General features: G+C 49.1%; 1 protein-coding gene across 4 annotated transcripts in view; it reads left to right on the top strand.

Annotated features, from left to right (window-relative positions):
- MAP3K4 (mitogen-activated protein kinase kinase kinase 4) overlaps positions 1 to 14,104 on the top strand; it is a 102,761-nt gene that overhangs the window by 52,805 nt on the left and 35,852 nt on the right. For all 4 annotated transcript variants that reach the window (XM_045294419.1, XM_045294417.1, XM_045294418.1 and 1 more), the window contains exons 4-6: positions 9,945 to 10,190; positions 12,066 to 12,212; positions 13,779 to 13,936. In XM_045294419.1, coding sequence (XP_045150354.1) covers positions 9,945 to 10,190; positions 12,066 to 12,212; positions 13,779 to 13,936 — 551 coding nt within the window. The remainder of the gene's footprint in view (positions 1 to 9,944; positions 10,191 to 12,065; positions 12,213 to 13,778; positions 13,937 to 14,104) is intronic.

The raw sequence follows: 14,104 nt of genomic DNA, 5'->3' as shown, positions 1-14,104 counted from the left end.
CAACACTCTCACTGCCAGGGAGTCGCTGCCGACTCATAGCGACCCTAGAGCTGTCCTGGGATTTCTACTGTGTGGGAGTAAAAGGCTCATCTTCCGCCCACACAATGGCTACTGGTTTCAGACTGCCAACCTTGTAGCCCAGCGAGTGACTACTACACCACCAGGGCTTCTTGACAGGTCCAACATTGGTTTAGTTTTCAAGGTTTGTCACAATCATATTTTCTCCCCTGGATTGCATTTGCCCATTTCTGCTGGGTTGTCAGCGTTGGCAGTGCCCAGCTGTTAATGCTTGTGTGCTTTTTTTCCAAGTAGGGTGCAGGCTGTCGACCCATTGTGTCTGCTGCGAGCCTGGTGCTTGGCACCGCTTGCACCCTCGAGCGCCCCAGCCTCTTCTAGGAGCTCGCTGCAGACACACAGAGCCCAGTGCCAGCCAGGTGCTGCAGTCTGCACGCCATCCTGGTTGATTTTTTTCCAACTTTTTTTTTGCAGGTCTCTGGGTTTTGCCTATTGGTCTGATATACCCATAAGAGAATCGAGCTCTGAGCCGTGATGTGCTTATGTTGTGCCCTCTTGCTTTGTGTTCCCTTGTTAAATTTATGTCTGTTCAGGAGAGAGCGAGAAAAGGAAACATTTGTATCTCTGTGTGATGCACAAACAAGAGCACACTACCTCGAGTTCTGGAGGGGCTTTTGTTACCTTCCATACTTCACTTTAGAAATGATTGTGTAGTTATTCTAAGTTTATTGGCCAACAGAGTGTTTGTCTGTGGAGCCCACAGGAATTTGTTTTTATAAATACCAGAAACCCAGAGGAAGGCTGCCTTTTTACATCAGTGATAGTCACGGGAGGAAAAATGTCGCCCACTGCCATCTGTGGAACCCAGCTCGCAACATGCCTGGTGGACAGGGTAGACCTGCCCCACAGGGTTGTTGAGTCAGTAAATCTTTACAGGCGCAGGTGGTCTGTCTCAACTTTCTCTTGCCGAGGGGATGGTACGTTCAAGCTGCCTACCTTGCGGTTAGTAGCCTACCACTTAATCCAGTGTGCCGCCAAGCCTCCTTCTGTTTAAACTGGGAAAGCCATAGCAGCTGCCACTTGCTTGGGCTCCTGGCAGGTAGAACCAAACAGCCCTGCAGAGTGGTGCTGCCCTCACTCCGCTGTACAGGCGAGATGGTCTCACAATCAGAGCTATGCATTGTGGGCCCCAGGATTCAAACCCAGGACCCTGGGCTTCTAGACTACACTACCCTGTAGTTTCCAAGCCTGGCCATCGAGCAGCACCACCCAGTGAACTGCCTGCCATGCATCTGGGGCAGGTTGGAGTCTCCCCAGAGTGGGGCTGGAGCTGGATGGCTGGCAACCCCCCAGGGCACGCACTTCCAGCCAGGCCACTGGAAACACTAATTAGGCTTTATGATCAGTGGTTATTAGTGTAGTTATGATCGTTAGCTTTTAATTTGTTCTAATCATCTTCTGTCTGGTTACATCCATTAAATTGCACAAACTTTACTGGAGCAACAAGCTGACAAGCACATGCTTGCTTATTTCCATGTAGGTTTTGTTTTCCTAAAGGAGACATGAGGGCAGATTGGAAGCGATTTTTGACTGCAGTGATCCAGTTGAGTCAAGCAGGTGTTAGGTGGGAAAGATCAGAGCAAGCAGGAACCTTCAGCTCGTAGCCAAAGAGCTGGATCCTGTGGTGCATGCTCTCTTAACATAATATGAAGCTGAAGTGTGCCTGCTGCTAGGTGAGCAGTCACTGTGCTGGCTGGGGAGCCTAGACACGTGGCATGGCGGTTACAGAGCTGGCTCAGGGGTCATCATTCCTCACCTGCCCCAAGGTAGAGTTTGTTCTCCAGAGTGCTTCCCGTCTCAGTGACTGCATGATGTTACATGAAAACCTGGCGTTCTGTTCTCGTGATATACTGGAAGGTTTGCCCACACCAGGGACATCCCCCTGCCCACATGGACACAAGAGGCATGAGCCCCAAACAAAACACAACCAAGCCCACTGCTCTCGAGTGGATTCTAACTCGTAGCAATGTTGTTGGGCACAGTAGGCTGTGTAGTCTTTGTGGAATAAGAGTGCCTCTTTCTCAGGCTGAGTGGCTGGTGGGTTGCAACTGCCCACCTTTGGTCAGAAATTAAGCACTTAACCACTGCGCCACCAGGCTTCATCTAATTTCTTAATAACTTCCAGCTGCCCAAGTTCACTCAGTTGTATATCCTGCCTGGGTCCCATAGGGGTTCTGGGTGGAACGGGGTCCCTAGTGTAAAATCACAGAAACCGATGTTTGAGTGGTAATGTAAAGGCTACTTTGCAAAGACCTGCAATTAGAAAACCAAAAAGAAACATGCTTCGTATTCTTCAAACTGAAAGAACTGAAGAAAAAAATTCAGGCCTCAGCTTGAATTATTGCAGGATCTGTGGACCAGATACTAAATGTTTCAGGAAGTATCAAAAGAAGATGGAAGGAATGAATACACAGTTACAGTACAAAAACAAAACAAAACTCCAACTTTTTAGGAGGTAGCATAAAATCAATAACTGATCGTGTTGATGAAAGATGTTCAAGCTGCACTGGCAAAGAAAACAAGACTCATGGAATTGATGGGATACCAATTGAGATGCTTAAACAGATGGATATAACAATGGAAGTGATCACTGGTCAGGCCAAGAGATTTGGGGGACAGTTGTCTGGCCAACCAATTGGACGAGATACCTATTTGTGCCCATTCTATAGAAAAGTGATCCTGCAGAATGAGGAACTTATCAAATGATATCATTATTATTACATGGCAAGTCAAGTTTTGACATAATTTAAAAATCGTTGCAGAAGTACAATAACACAAAACTGCCAGAAACTTATACCAGATACAGAGGAAGAAATGTGGATCAAGGAATGTGGAATGTGGAACAGCATCATGACTGATGTTGGATGGAAAGGAGAAAATACTACGATGTTGTTTACTAGTGTTTTTTTTTACTATCCAAAGACATTCAGCTTATAGATCATAATAAGTTAAGGATAACATTTCGAAGAATGGGAAATCCAGACCACGTAGTGTACTGATGTGGAATCCGTACCCAGAGCACAGAGATGCTGCCCGGTTTAGAATCAGGAAAGGTGTGCTCCAGGGTTGCACCCTTACATCTTACTTGTCTCATCTGTACGCTGAGCAGGCGATCTGAGAAGCTGGAGTGAATGAAGACCCAGGGCATCAGGGTTGGAGGGAGGCTCATTTACAGCTTTTGATGTACACATGACACAACCTTGCTTGCTGAAAGCGAAGAAGACCTGCAACACTTCCCGATGAAGAGCAGAGGTTACAGCGTTGAGTGTGTATTGCGCTTCAACATTGAGGAAGCAGCAGGTAATTAGACCAATAAGCAACATGCTAAACAGAAAAGATTGAAATTGTCAAAGATTTCATTTTACTTGGATCCATAATTTGCGTCCGTGAAATGATAGATCGCATTAAGCTGCACAAGACCTCTTGGAAGTGTTCGGAAGTCAAGAGGTCACTTTGAGTACTGAGGTGCACCCATCCCAAGCGGTGGGTTTTGTTGTTGTTTTTGTCATCTCATGCAACAAATAAGGAAACTGGCCAATCAGTAAGACTGAAGAAGAATTTAGGTATTTGAATTGTGGTGTTTGCAACAGAAATTGATTGTACTATGGGCTACCAGAACAATGAAGAAATCCATTTTGGAAGAAGCACAGCTAGAATATTCTTTGGAAGTGAGGATGGTGAGACTTCATCTCGTGTACTTTAAGCATGTTATCAGGAGGCCCCCATCTCTTGAGGAAAAACGTTGCGCTCCGTGTAAAGTGGAGGGTCAGCCAGCAGAAGCAGGCCTTCAATGAGCTGGACTGACGGTGTGGCTGCCACAGTTGGCTCAGTCCTGGCAAGGATTATCAGATGGTGCAGGACCAGGCAGTGTTTTGTTCTGTTGTGCCTGTCAGGACCCACAGTGACAACAAGAGGTGATTAGTGACTTGTCACTATGTGATGTGCGGTTCTGTAGTGGCATGTGGTGTGTGTCTTTCCCTTGAGCTTATTTGCTGTCTGTGTGTCCTCGGTGGCCGCTGTGTCTGTTCAGATCTTCTGCTCTTGTTTTTATTCCGCTCTTTGTCTGATTGTTGACTCTGAAGAGTTCTCTGTACTTTGGATACACGTTTGTCATTAGGTAATACGTTTTGCAAGAAATTTCTCAGATCTCTGGCCTCTGGTCCTTGCATTCTCAGAGTCATTCACAAAGCAGACATTTTACATTTTTATATTTTTCTCTCATGGATTGCTCCTGATGATGTATCCTAAAACCCAATTCCATACTTAAGGTCACCTAGATTTTGTCTGATACTAGCTTTTTGTTTTTTTTTAAATTTTGGAATTGTCCTTTTTCCTTTTAAAAATCATTTTATTGGGGGCTCGTACAACTCATCACAATCCATGCATCCATTTATTGTGTCAAGCACATTTGTACATTTGTTGCCATCATCCTGAAAACATTTTCTTTCTACTTGAGCCCTTGGTATCAGCTCCTCATTTCCTATAATAGTTTTCTAAATGTTTTATAGTTTAACATTTTACAGATTCAAGACTGATTTGATTGATTTGCTATGTTGGGGAGTAAATTCTCTCTGTTCTTTTCCCCCCCTTATTTTTACATATCACTTTCACTTTATTGTGAATTTGCCAAATTTACAACAAATACCATGAGAATCATTGTAATTGTACTGTATGTTTATCGATGCTCTTTTATCTATGGCTAAATTATCAGGGGTATCTGCCATATTTGATCCTGTATTTCTCACTAGAATGAAGAAAGTGCAAATAAGCCATTTTTGTCCCAGTGCAGCATTTCCCCCCACGGTCTATTCTTTTAAAATAGTTTGGAATTTAAGATCCAGGCTTTTTTCTTACTGTTCTCTATTTTTGCATTTCAAATATGAGGAGGCCTCAAAAAGTTCACAGGAGAATTCCATGATCTTAGAATTACATTTTCCGTGAACTTTTCAAAGGCGGCACCCCCACCCCATTAATTTATAGAATTTGTAGTACAACCTATAACTAAATTATCATGTAGGTGGATCTTAAAGGTTTTCCTAGATTTATTCTCACTTCCTAGGGTTTTTCTTTTCCTTATCTTGAGATCTTTTATTCTGTTTCAGTTTTTATTGACTGGACTCTGCCACAGTGTCTTACATATTAAGTTGGTGGACGTTCTTACCTCTGCAGAGAACTACCCCTAAGAGTTAAGGTTCTTCCTCATGTAGTCCCGTCAACCTTTTAGTCTTTCTGGAAGAATGTTTCAGTGTGCTTACATTAGCACTCTTGGTTTTTTTTTTTTTGAATCATTTTATTTGGGGCTTGTACAACTCTTATTACAATCCAAACATTCATCCATTGTGTCAAGCACATCTGTCCATATGTTGCCATCATCATTTTTAAAACATTTCTACTTGAGCCCTTGATATCAGTTCCTCATTTTTAACTCCCTCCCTCCCATCCTCATGAACCCTTGATGAATTATAAATTATTATTTTCATATCTTACACCGTCTCCCTTCTCCCATGTTTCTGTTGTTTGTCACCCTGGGGCGTTATACGTGGATCATTGTCATCGTTACTCCCTTTCTCCCCACACCTTTCCCCTACCCTCATGGTATGGATATTCCCATGGTTGTTCCTGAGGGGTTTATCTGTCCTGGATTCTGTGTGTGTTGAGAGCTCTTACGTGCACCAGTGTGCATGCTCTGGTCTAGCCGGGTTTGTAAGGTAGAACTGGGGTCATGATAGTGGGGGGAATAAGCATTTAAGAACTAGAGGAATGTTGTGTGTTTCATTGGCCTTTACTGTACCTTTTTGTCACTCAGGTTTCCATTTCCTTTCCCTTTGTGACCTTCTGCCCTCTAGTGAACCTTTCTGCACTTAGGCTCCAAGCTGTTCAACTGGTTTCTGACCAGGGCTCTTCCATGTCCACTGCCTCAGAGGGCTTCCAGAAGGACTTACACTCCATTGTTTGATGAGTCGCTCTTGCTCTGTGTTGCATCTGACTATTGCAAATCCCCCAGCCCCCCCCCCCACCTCCCCCACCCTCTAGCTTTGCTGCCTCGGAGTGTGTAGTGAGTGTCGGAAGGCAGTTCCTGGTGTGGACTTGCCTGCTGACCCCCAGGGAATGGGCTTCCTCGGCAGCTGTGTGACTCTGTCTGCCCACTTGCCCTGACTGCCCCTTTCCCCAGCCTGGAGCCTGAAACCCGTGGGTGAGCAGGCAGGACTATAGGTAATGCCGAAAGACCTCCAGAATGAACTCATAGACAGTTTCCTGAGTTTTATAGAACTTTAAATTCGCATTTTATCTGACATCATTTTCTGTAGCAGGACCAAGTAAGCATTTCTAATGCCTCAAACTTTAAACAAGCGTGTTTTAACCTGACCACAGGTATCATAAGTGATCATTTTTAAAATGATGAGCCTATATTAGAACGGTTTGCCCATTATGGGGAAATCAGCATGTGTATTTATTTAAGTGCAAACATCTGAACGGAGTGCAGAAGGCTGCAGCAGTCCCTTTGAAATGCTGGTCATGTCCCTGATTTGTGGGCCTGGCCTGGGGTTTGTGGCACAGGGGTGTGCTGTATTCTCCCAGACGTAAATGAGTCATTCAGTTTAGTGGGTTCAGAAGAAGGCCACATCCCGCTCTTTGGTCATGAAATATGTGTGTTACACCAGGTCTATAAGTAGTATTGCTAAAGAAAAGCAAGGCATCCCCTTTAAAGACATCTGACCTTGCCTGCGTATTGCTCATGGCCGAGCGAGCTCCCAGCGTTGTCCAGGGGAAGGGCAGCAGAGGGAGGGAGTGCTGCAGTGCTCGGGAACCCACGCAGGTCCCAGGCGTATTGACCTGGGAACCTGTGTGTCAGATACCGGTTGCATACCTGTGCCGCACCAGGAAATGAGCATGGGGCTGGAGACGCACGGTTGACTGAGGAGTCTGAGGGTCTCACAGGGAAGCTCACTCGGTGGTACTAAGGTATGTTGTCGTAAAGCAGGATGGGCACAACCGTGGAAGCACTCAAGAGAGCCCGGGCAGGAAGGAAATACAGGATCTAAGGCAGTCCTAGAAAGCTCCTTCCAGGAAGGTGCCACCTGAGTTTTCTCCAAAGGGAGTGGAGGCATTTTATCGGACAGGACTTTGCCAGCAGATGGTAACTTGTGATAGGAAAAATGTGAACGTGTGCAGAGGCACTGAGGTGTGCTGCTGGAAGGCGGTGCCTTGTTAGGGACTTATAGGTAAAGGATGGAGGAAGTACCAAGTACCTGGTTGTACTTGTGACGTCAGTGATGTCTGCTAACCGCAAGTCAGCAGTTCAAACCCACCAGCCGCTCCAAGGGAGAAAAAAAGAGGCTGCCTGCTGCAATAAAGACGGACAGCTTCGCAAAGCCACAGGGTCATTATGAGTCAGAATCCACTGGATAGCAGTAGGTTTGGTTGGTCCTGTTTTTCTCTTTTGTTTAGGTAGTACCTGGTAGCTGACCAGAAGCTGGTCGTGTGAACCCACCACGCTGCTCTGCAGGAAAGATGGGGCTGTCAGCTCCATAAAGACTGACAGCTTTGGAAACCCCGTGGGGGCCGTTTTTCTCTGTTGTGTTGCGTCACCGCGTCAGAATCAACCCGCCAGCCTTGGGTTTGGTATTTCTCATTTTGGGTGTGCGTGGAGCCCGGTTTCCCAGTGGTTAACCTCTTGGCTGCTCGCCAAAAGGTCGGCAGTTCGATCCTACCAACCATCCCATAGAAATATGTACACTCTGCTTCTGTAGAGTTTGCAGCTTCGGAAGCCCTGTGGGGCAGTTCTCGGTGGTCCTAAAGCATTGCCGGGAGCAGGTACTTCGTGTTCGTCATGCCAGGGAAGCATTGTCCAGCAGAAGGGACGAAGCACAACTTTCAGAACAAAACCACTTTGGTGCGCCACTGTGAGGTCAGCGGAGTGAAATGCTGCACTCAGAACCCAGTAGAAAAGCCAATGTGTATTAAGGCAGATAAACACTACTGAACCCTGCCCTTGAGCCCCTTTACAGCGACCCTTTGGGACAGAGAAGAACTGCCCCACAGGGTCTCTAAGACTAACTCTTTCTGGGAGCAGTCTGCCTATCTTCCTCCCTCTCTGACTAGCTGGTGGGATTGACCCACAGACTGCTTGGTTAGCAGCCATGCGCTTAACCACGGTACCCCCGGAGCTCTTCCGTAGGCGTAAAGGACAGTGGTGATTGGCTGGTAGAACCGAGAAGTCTGGTTAAACATCCGCATGAGGGGCTCAAGGAAGGGGGCAGCTATGTACGGGTGGATGTGGGGCCAGCTGACAGGAGATGGGAGGCCCACACAGGCCTGCCCCCAACCGGCAGCTGGGCCCTGTCTGATGCTTCAAGAGTTAGGGCAGCAGGTCGGCACAAGTCAAACCTAAGGTGAGCTTACCTGTGTTTGCTCTGAAACAAGTCATGATCTTGTGGGAGAGACAGACATCTTAATAGCAGTCATTTGATGAGCACTTAGTGTGCTTTTGAAAGCACTTGGAAAAAATCCATATTCTGTTTAATCTTTATAATAACCCTGTGGGGTTGGAGGCTGGCCCCATTTTTAAAATGAAGAAAACCAAGCCTGAGATGCTAAATAATGTCTCCAAAATCCAAAATAGCAAATTAAGCTCCTGAGACCTGGTTTTCTGACTTGGGGGTGCAAGTGAGCGTGGAGCCAGGCAGTGTCGCCATCTGCGTGCTGTGGGGAGGAGGAGGAGGAGCCCCGGGCGGGCTCATGCAGTGAGCTTGGGGAACGAGAGCTGGAGCACGTCCAGGTGAGGAGCCCCCGGGAGAGGACAGGTGGTGGGCCGGGGCACCCTGGGAGGGCCCCGGGAGCCCTGGGAGGCAGAAGCTGCTGTGTGGGCAAGCACAATGAGAGAGGCACAGGAGCAGCCCAGGAGTCTGAAAGTGCAGCTCGTTCCTTGGGCTTTATTTTAGGGGGGTGGGAGCGGGGAGAATTCAGAAGGTTGTAGGTGAGGATGTCATTCATTAGTCACTCAAGGATAAAGTAAGTACTGAGACAGTTCAGGTCCCTACCCAAGAAGCTCTCCATCAGCAAGTGTGGATTCCTCGGAGGGCAGGGACTGGGTCATCTGGGGAACGCCGGGCGGGAGCAGTGGGCAGGACTCGCTGCAGGTGGCAGAGGCACTCGGTAGAGGTTCTGGAGAGGTAGATACGCGGGAAAGAGGGAGGGACATAATGGGGATAGTGGGGAGAGTGGGTGACCTGAACCCCGGCACTCGTAGAACACATTGCCTTACAGGGATTTGAGCTGTCCCCTCAGATCAGTTTTGTGATTCATTCCTTCCTTCCTTCCTTCCTTCCTTCCTTCCTTCCTTCCTTCCTTCCTTCCTTCCTTCCTTCCTTCCTCCCTCCCTCCCTCCCTCCCTCCCTCTTTATCAGCGTCCTTCCTGACCCCAGGAAGCACATGGCTAGAATAATTGGTTCAGCTTCGTAGTTCTTATGTTCATGTAGATGACATTTCAGGGTGTGCTGCTACCTGTTATTAACGTCTCTTCTCAAATTTGAATAATTTTATGGTTTTCTCAGCCCGGAAATAACTGTGGCTTATACTGTAAAAAACCTTAAAAATTTAGTGTTAGGGCCATCTACAAAACTATTAAAGATGAGCCTGATTCTCTGTGGAGAATACATTGTGATGTAATATTTCGCTTTTGTCTCTTAAGGTTTTCTAACACTTGTAGAACTTTGGGGGAGTCTACGTGGAAAATGTTGAATTATTCTAAAGAAAAAATGTCTTCCATTATTAGACTTCTGTGGCTTTGTCAGCAAATTAGAAGAGTTGTTTAGAGCCCCCATCTTCAGACAGCCTACTTTAACCTGGGGGTTCCATTTCTGTGGTAGTTTTCAGAATTCCCGGACCCCATGTGGGGCTCAGATTATGTGCAGCTGCCCAGGGCGCCCTCGTCCTGTGAGCAGAAGGAGGGCAGCGCAGTGCCCTGGGAGGAGCTCCACTCCATGGACTTGCCGTCATTCGAACCCGCCTTCCTGGTCCTCTGCCGCGTCCTCCTCAACGTCATCCACGAGTGTCTGAAGCTGCGGCTGGAGCAGCGGCCCGCCGGGGAGCCCTCCCTCCTCAGCATCAAGCAGGTGCGTGCCGGGGCTGCCCGCGGCGCGGCCGTCAGGGCTGCGCCTCACAGCCCGTCTTCCTGATGTCTGCAGACAGTGAGGAAGAAATACTGGGGGGTGTGTTCAGCTGCAGATACAGTGTTCTGTGTGCAGCCTCCAGGCTGAGGTTCCCATTCAGCCTTCCCGTCCCTCCCTCCCTCCCGCCCGAGTAAGAGAGAAGAGCCTGGCTCCCCTGTGCTCCTGCTGCCGGTCTGTGAATCCAGAGAACTTTTTTAAGAGATGCAGTTTACCTTTCACTTGTCTGTCTGTCTGTCTGTATCTGGAGCGATGTATAAGCAGATATCCGAGGGTAAGTAAAAAAGTATTGTTAGAGCTTCATAGAGCCCTTTAATGAACAAACACATCCAATAGGAAGCTGTTGTTTCTCATCATTCTCCATCCAGGTCTAGACACATTTGGAAGGTGGTGTTTCCCTCTCTCTCGCCCTTTTTAGAAGAACCATGTCAGAACTGCAGTTTGGGTATCCTTGGGGGGTGGGGGGTGACCAGTTTGTCTTCCTTGTCAGAGTTTCTTGACTTGGAAGAAAAAGAAGTCAGAAGGGGCAGGCTCAGAACTGTAGGGCGCCTGGGCTAAAATTTCCCAATGAAATTCTCATAAGACAGCCCTTTGCTACCTTCAAAGGTTGAGCAGGTGCATTGTCATGATGGGGAAACCATACCGTATATACTTGTGTATAAGCCGAGTTTTACAGCACATTTTAAATGTAGTTTTTGTGGTAAAATCAGGTGCCTCGGCTGATCCTCCGGTTGACTTATACTCGAGTGCATAAGTGTGTATGCAGGCCACCTTTCCTGGCCTTTTGTCACCCGCGCGGTTTTCCATATCCTGAAACTTCCTAGGATTAGGCTCCGGGAATGCCCTTGACTTGGCTCTGACTCATGACCACCTAGCTGTGCAGCACAATGAGTACCGGATGCTCTCAAGCATAAGCCGACCCGACCCGCAGACCGGCCGAGGCACCTAATTTTGCCACAGAAACGGCATTTAGAAATGTGTTGAAAGCTGGCTTATCCACGAGTCTGCATGGTACTGCGCAGTCCGTGCCGCCGTCCGCACAGTCATTCCATTGTGGTCGCCCCTCTGCCAGTGCTTCCCGTCTGTTGCTAACCTTCTCTTTTACCAAGCATGATACCCTTCTCCGGGGACTGGCCCTTCCTTCCAGATGACATGTCCCGTTCGCCTCACCATCCTTGTCTGGAAGGAGCATTTGGCTGCCCTTCTTCCAAGACAGACGATTGGTGCTCCTGGAAGTTCCCGGTGCATTCCATGTCTGTGCCAGCACCACAGTTCAGATGCTTCGGTTCTTCTCAGGCCGCCGCCGCGCACACTGTCCACATTTCACAGGCATGCGACGGGACAGAAAGGACCATGGCTCCGGTCAGGGCTACCTTAGGTGGCACACTTTGCGATTCCAAATTACAGTTGCTGTCACCAGAGTGCCCAGCTCTGCCTTGAAGTGGACTGGCCCCGCACATCCCTTCAGAGCTGTTCTTTGGGCTGGACCTTGCTCTCTGGACTCCTGTCTGGGTTTTGTAGAAACTCTTGTATTATAACATAAATTGGTAGGAAAGCAGCTTTCATTGTCTGGAATTTATTTTGTATACAACTTTATTTCTGTATTTCAGCCAGTCTTTGCTTGTCCGTATAGTATTTTTTTGCTGTGCATGTGTGCTACAGTTTTGCATGTTTCTCAAAGTTTCTGGTTCTGTTTTCATTCGGTCCTGCGGAGGCTATATTAATAAGGAATAAGACAGTACTCGGTTCCTTGGTGGGTCGCCAGTGGGCGTGCGTGGGCCCTGGCGTGCGGAGTGTGGACTCTGCGATTGTCTCCCGCAGCTGGTGCGAGAGTGCAAGGAGGTCCTGAAGGGCGGCCTCCTGATGAAGCAGTACTACCAGTTCATGCTGCACGGGCTGCTGGCCGGCCGGGAGCACACCGACTGCAACATGGACGCCTTCGAGGACGACCTGCACAAGATGCTGATGGTGAGCGGGTGGGTGGCCAGGGAGCTTCTGCGCGCACACCCATGACCTGACTGACCACATGTTTTCCTTCTGGGACGAGGTAGAGGACATTGATCTCTCCCAGATCCACACCATTCTTTCGACCATAGACAGGTTGGCACGCCCGGCATAGCTTGTGGTGTCGGTGCAGGAGTGATGCGGACTAGGCGTCACTGGCCTGTTTTAAGCAGCTTTCTGGCGAGAGCCCTGTTCTGAGCCCTGGGCTATGCCAGGGCCCTGGCAAGGCGAGGGGGACACTGTGGTGACCAAGAAGCAGTGCTGGGCGCACCGCAGCCACAGAGCATGAGGGCTGCAGGCCTGGACCCAGGACTCATGAACACAGGGCACGTGATCTAGCCGGGTTGTCAGTTCTCCCTGGGGGAGCAGAGTCTCAGAGCCAGAGCTCAGGGTAGCTGAGGAACCAGGCCCATCTGAGAAGTGGACCAGGCTGGCTTCACGTCTGGCTTCAGCAGGAGCCGGCTTCTCTTCACCCCCAGCCCCGAGAGGGTCCTGCTGGCCTTCCCCTGCACGCTGCCCTTGTGCAGAGCCGGCCTCTCCGCCTGCTCAGTGTGCCTCGAAGACTCCTGTCCAGTCGTGTCAAGTTTTTGAAAATTGCACAGGCAGCACTGCATGATAAAGATCATGGTTGCCTTTGGGGAGGCGGTAAGGAGGACGGAGGTGAGAACCACGGGGCACTTGCTGTACTTGGTATGCAGAGTCCCTCCACGGGGCAGGAGCGGGGCAAGAACTGAGGCCCCAGGACTCTCCCTGAAGGGCTGGTTCTCACAGCTTGCAGGATTAGGCCAGTCACAAACCTTTAAGTAGTGCCCCTGTAGGCTTGGACAAGAGTGGTTTGTTATCTATTTTTAAAAATATGTAAGGATTCCAAAGAAATTGGGGGCCGAAACTAGCAAGATTCAATGATGAGGGGCCGGGGATTGGAGCGGCTGTGGGAGCGTACTGGAAGTGTTTTTTTCGGTTGAAGAGACAGACCAGACCATGCAGGCCATGAGACGGTGGCTGTGAATGCGCAGAACAAGCATGGCTCCCGTCACGTGACTTTGTAGTGGCCTGTGTGGGGGCCTGGGGGGTGGGGGGCGGATCAAGCTTGGGGTCCTGACTGACAAGTGAGGTAAAAGGCTGTGAGAAGTGGCGGAGGATAGACTGGGGGTGAGAGAGGGTGCCGCACGGTGCGTCATGACCAGGTACCACAGACAGGTGCTGTCTCAGGGAGGAGGGGGAGGAGGCAGGGCTGGTTGTTTCTCAACCACGCTGTCGCCTGTGACTCAGACGAGCATGATTCCACTATGCTAATATTATGCAACGGTATATTAATCAGAAACACACATACAAACATACCGACGTAGAGAAAACGTCACTGCTTGGTTGATGTTCAGAATCCGGAGGGTGGGGACATCAGCTACGAGCCCCGAGGGGTCTCCTCGGCTCTGAGTTGCCTGCATTCGTGCCTGGCCTTTGGGAACATGGGGAAAGCTGGCCCGCCGAGTTCTGCCCTCAAATGTCTCCCTCTGCGTTTCTGTGTTTAAGGTCTATTTTGATTACATGAGAAGCTGGATCCAAATGCTACAGCAGTTACCTCAAGCATCCCATAGTTTAAAAAATCTGTTAGAAGAAGAATGGAATTTCACCAAAGAGATAACGCATTACATCCGGGGTGGAGAAGCCCAGGCTGGGAAGCTTTTCTGGTAGGAACCCCGTGCCTGTGCGTGTGGCCCCCATTGCGCAGACCCCTCCCTGCCTCTGGTCCCTCGGAGACTGCTCACACGGGAACTGCGCCCTCGGGTTTGGTGGGCGCCCTGTCCCACCATCGTGGGTGGGGCACTGGCTTCTGACAGGTTGTCCTGAGGGCACCC

This window comes from Echinops telfairi, unplaced genomic scaffold, assembly GCF_000313985.2.
Source record: "Echinops telfairi isolate 266 unplaced genomic scaffold, ASM31398v2 ScPeMD7_3533;HRSCAF=4204_0, whole genome shotgun sequence".
In the NCBI taxonomy this organism is placed as follows: Eukaryota; Metazoa; Chordata; class Mammalia; order Afrosoricida; family Tenrecidae; genus Echinops; species Echinops telfairi.
The sequence above is the reverse complement of the archived record's forward strand: the minus strand, read 5'-3'. Positions and strand labels throughout refer to the sequence as shown.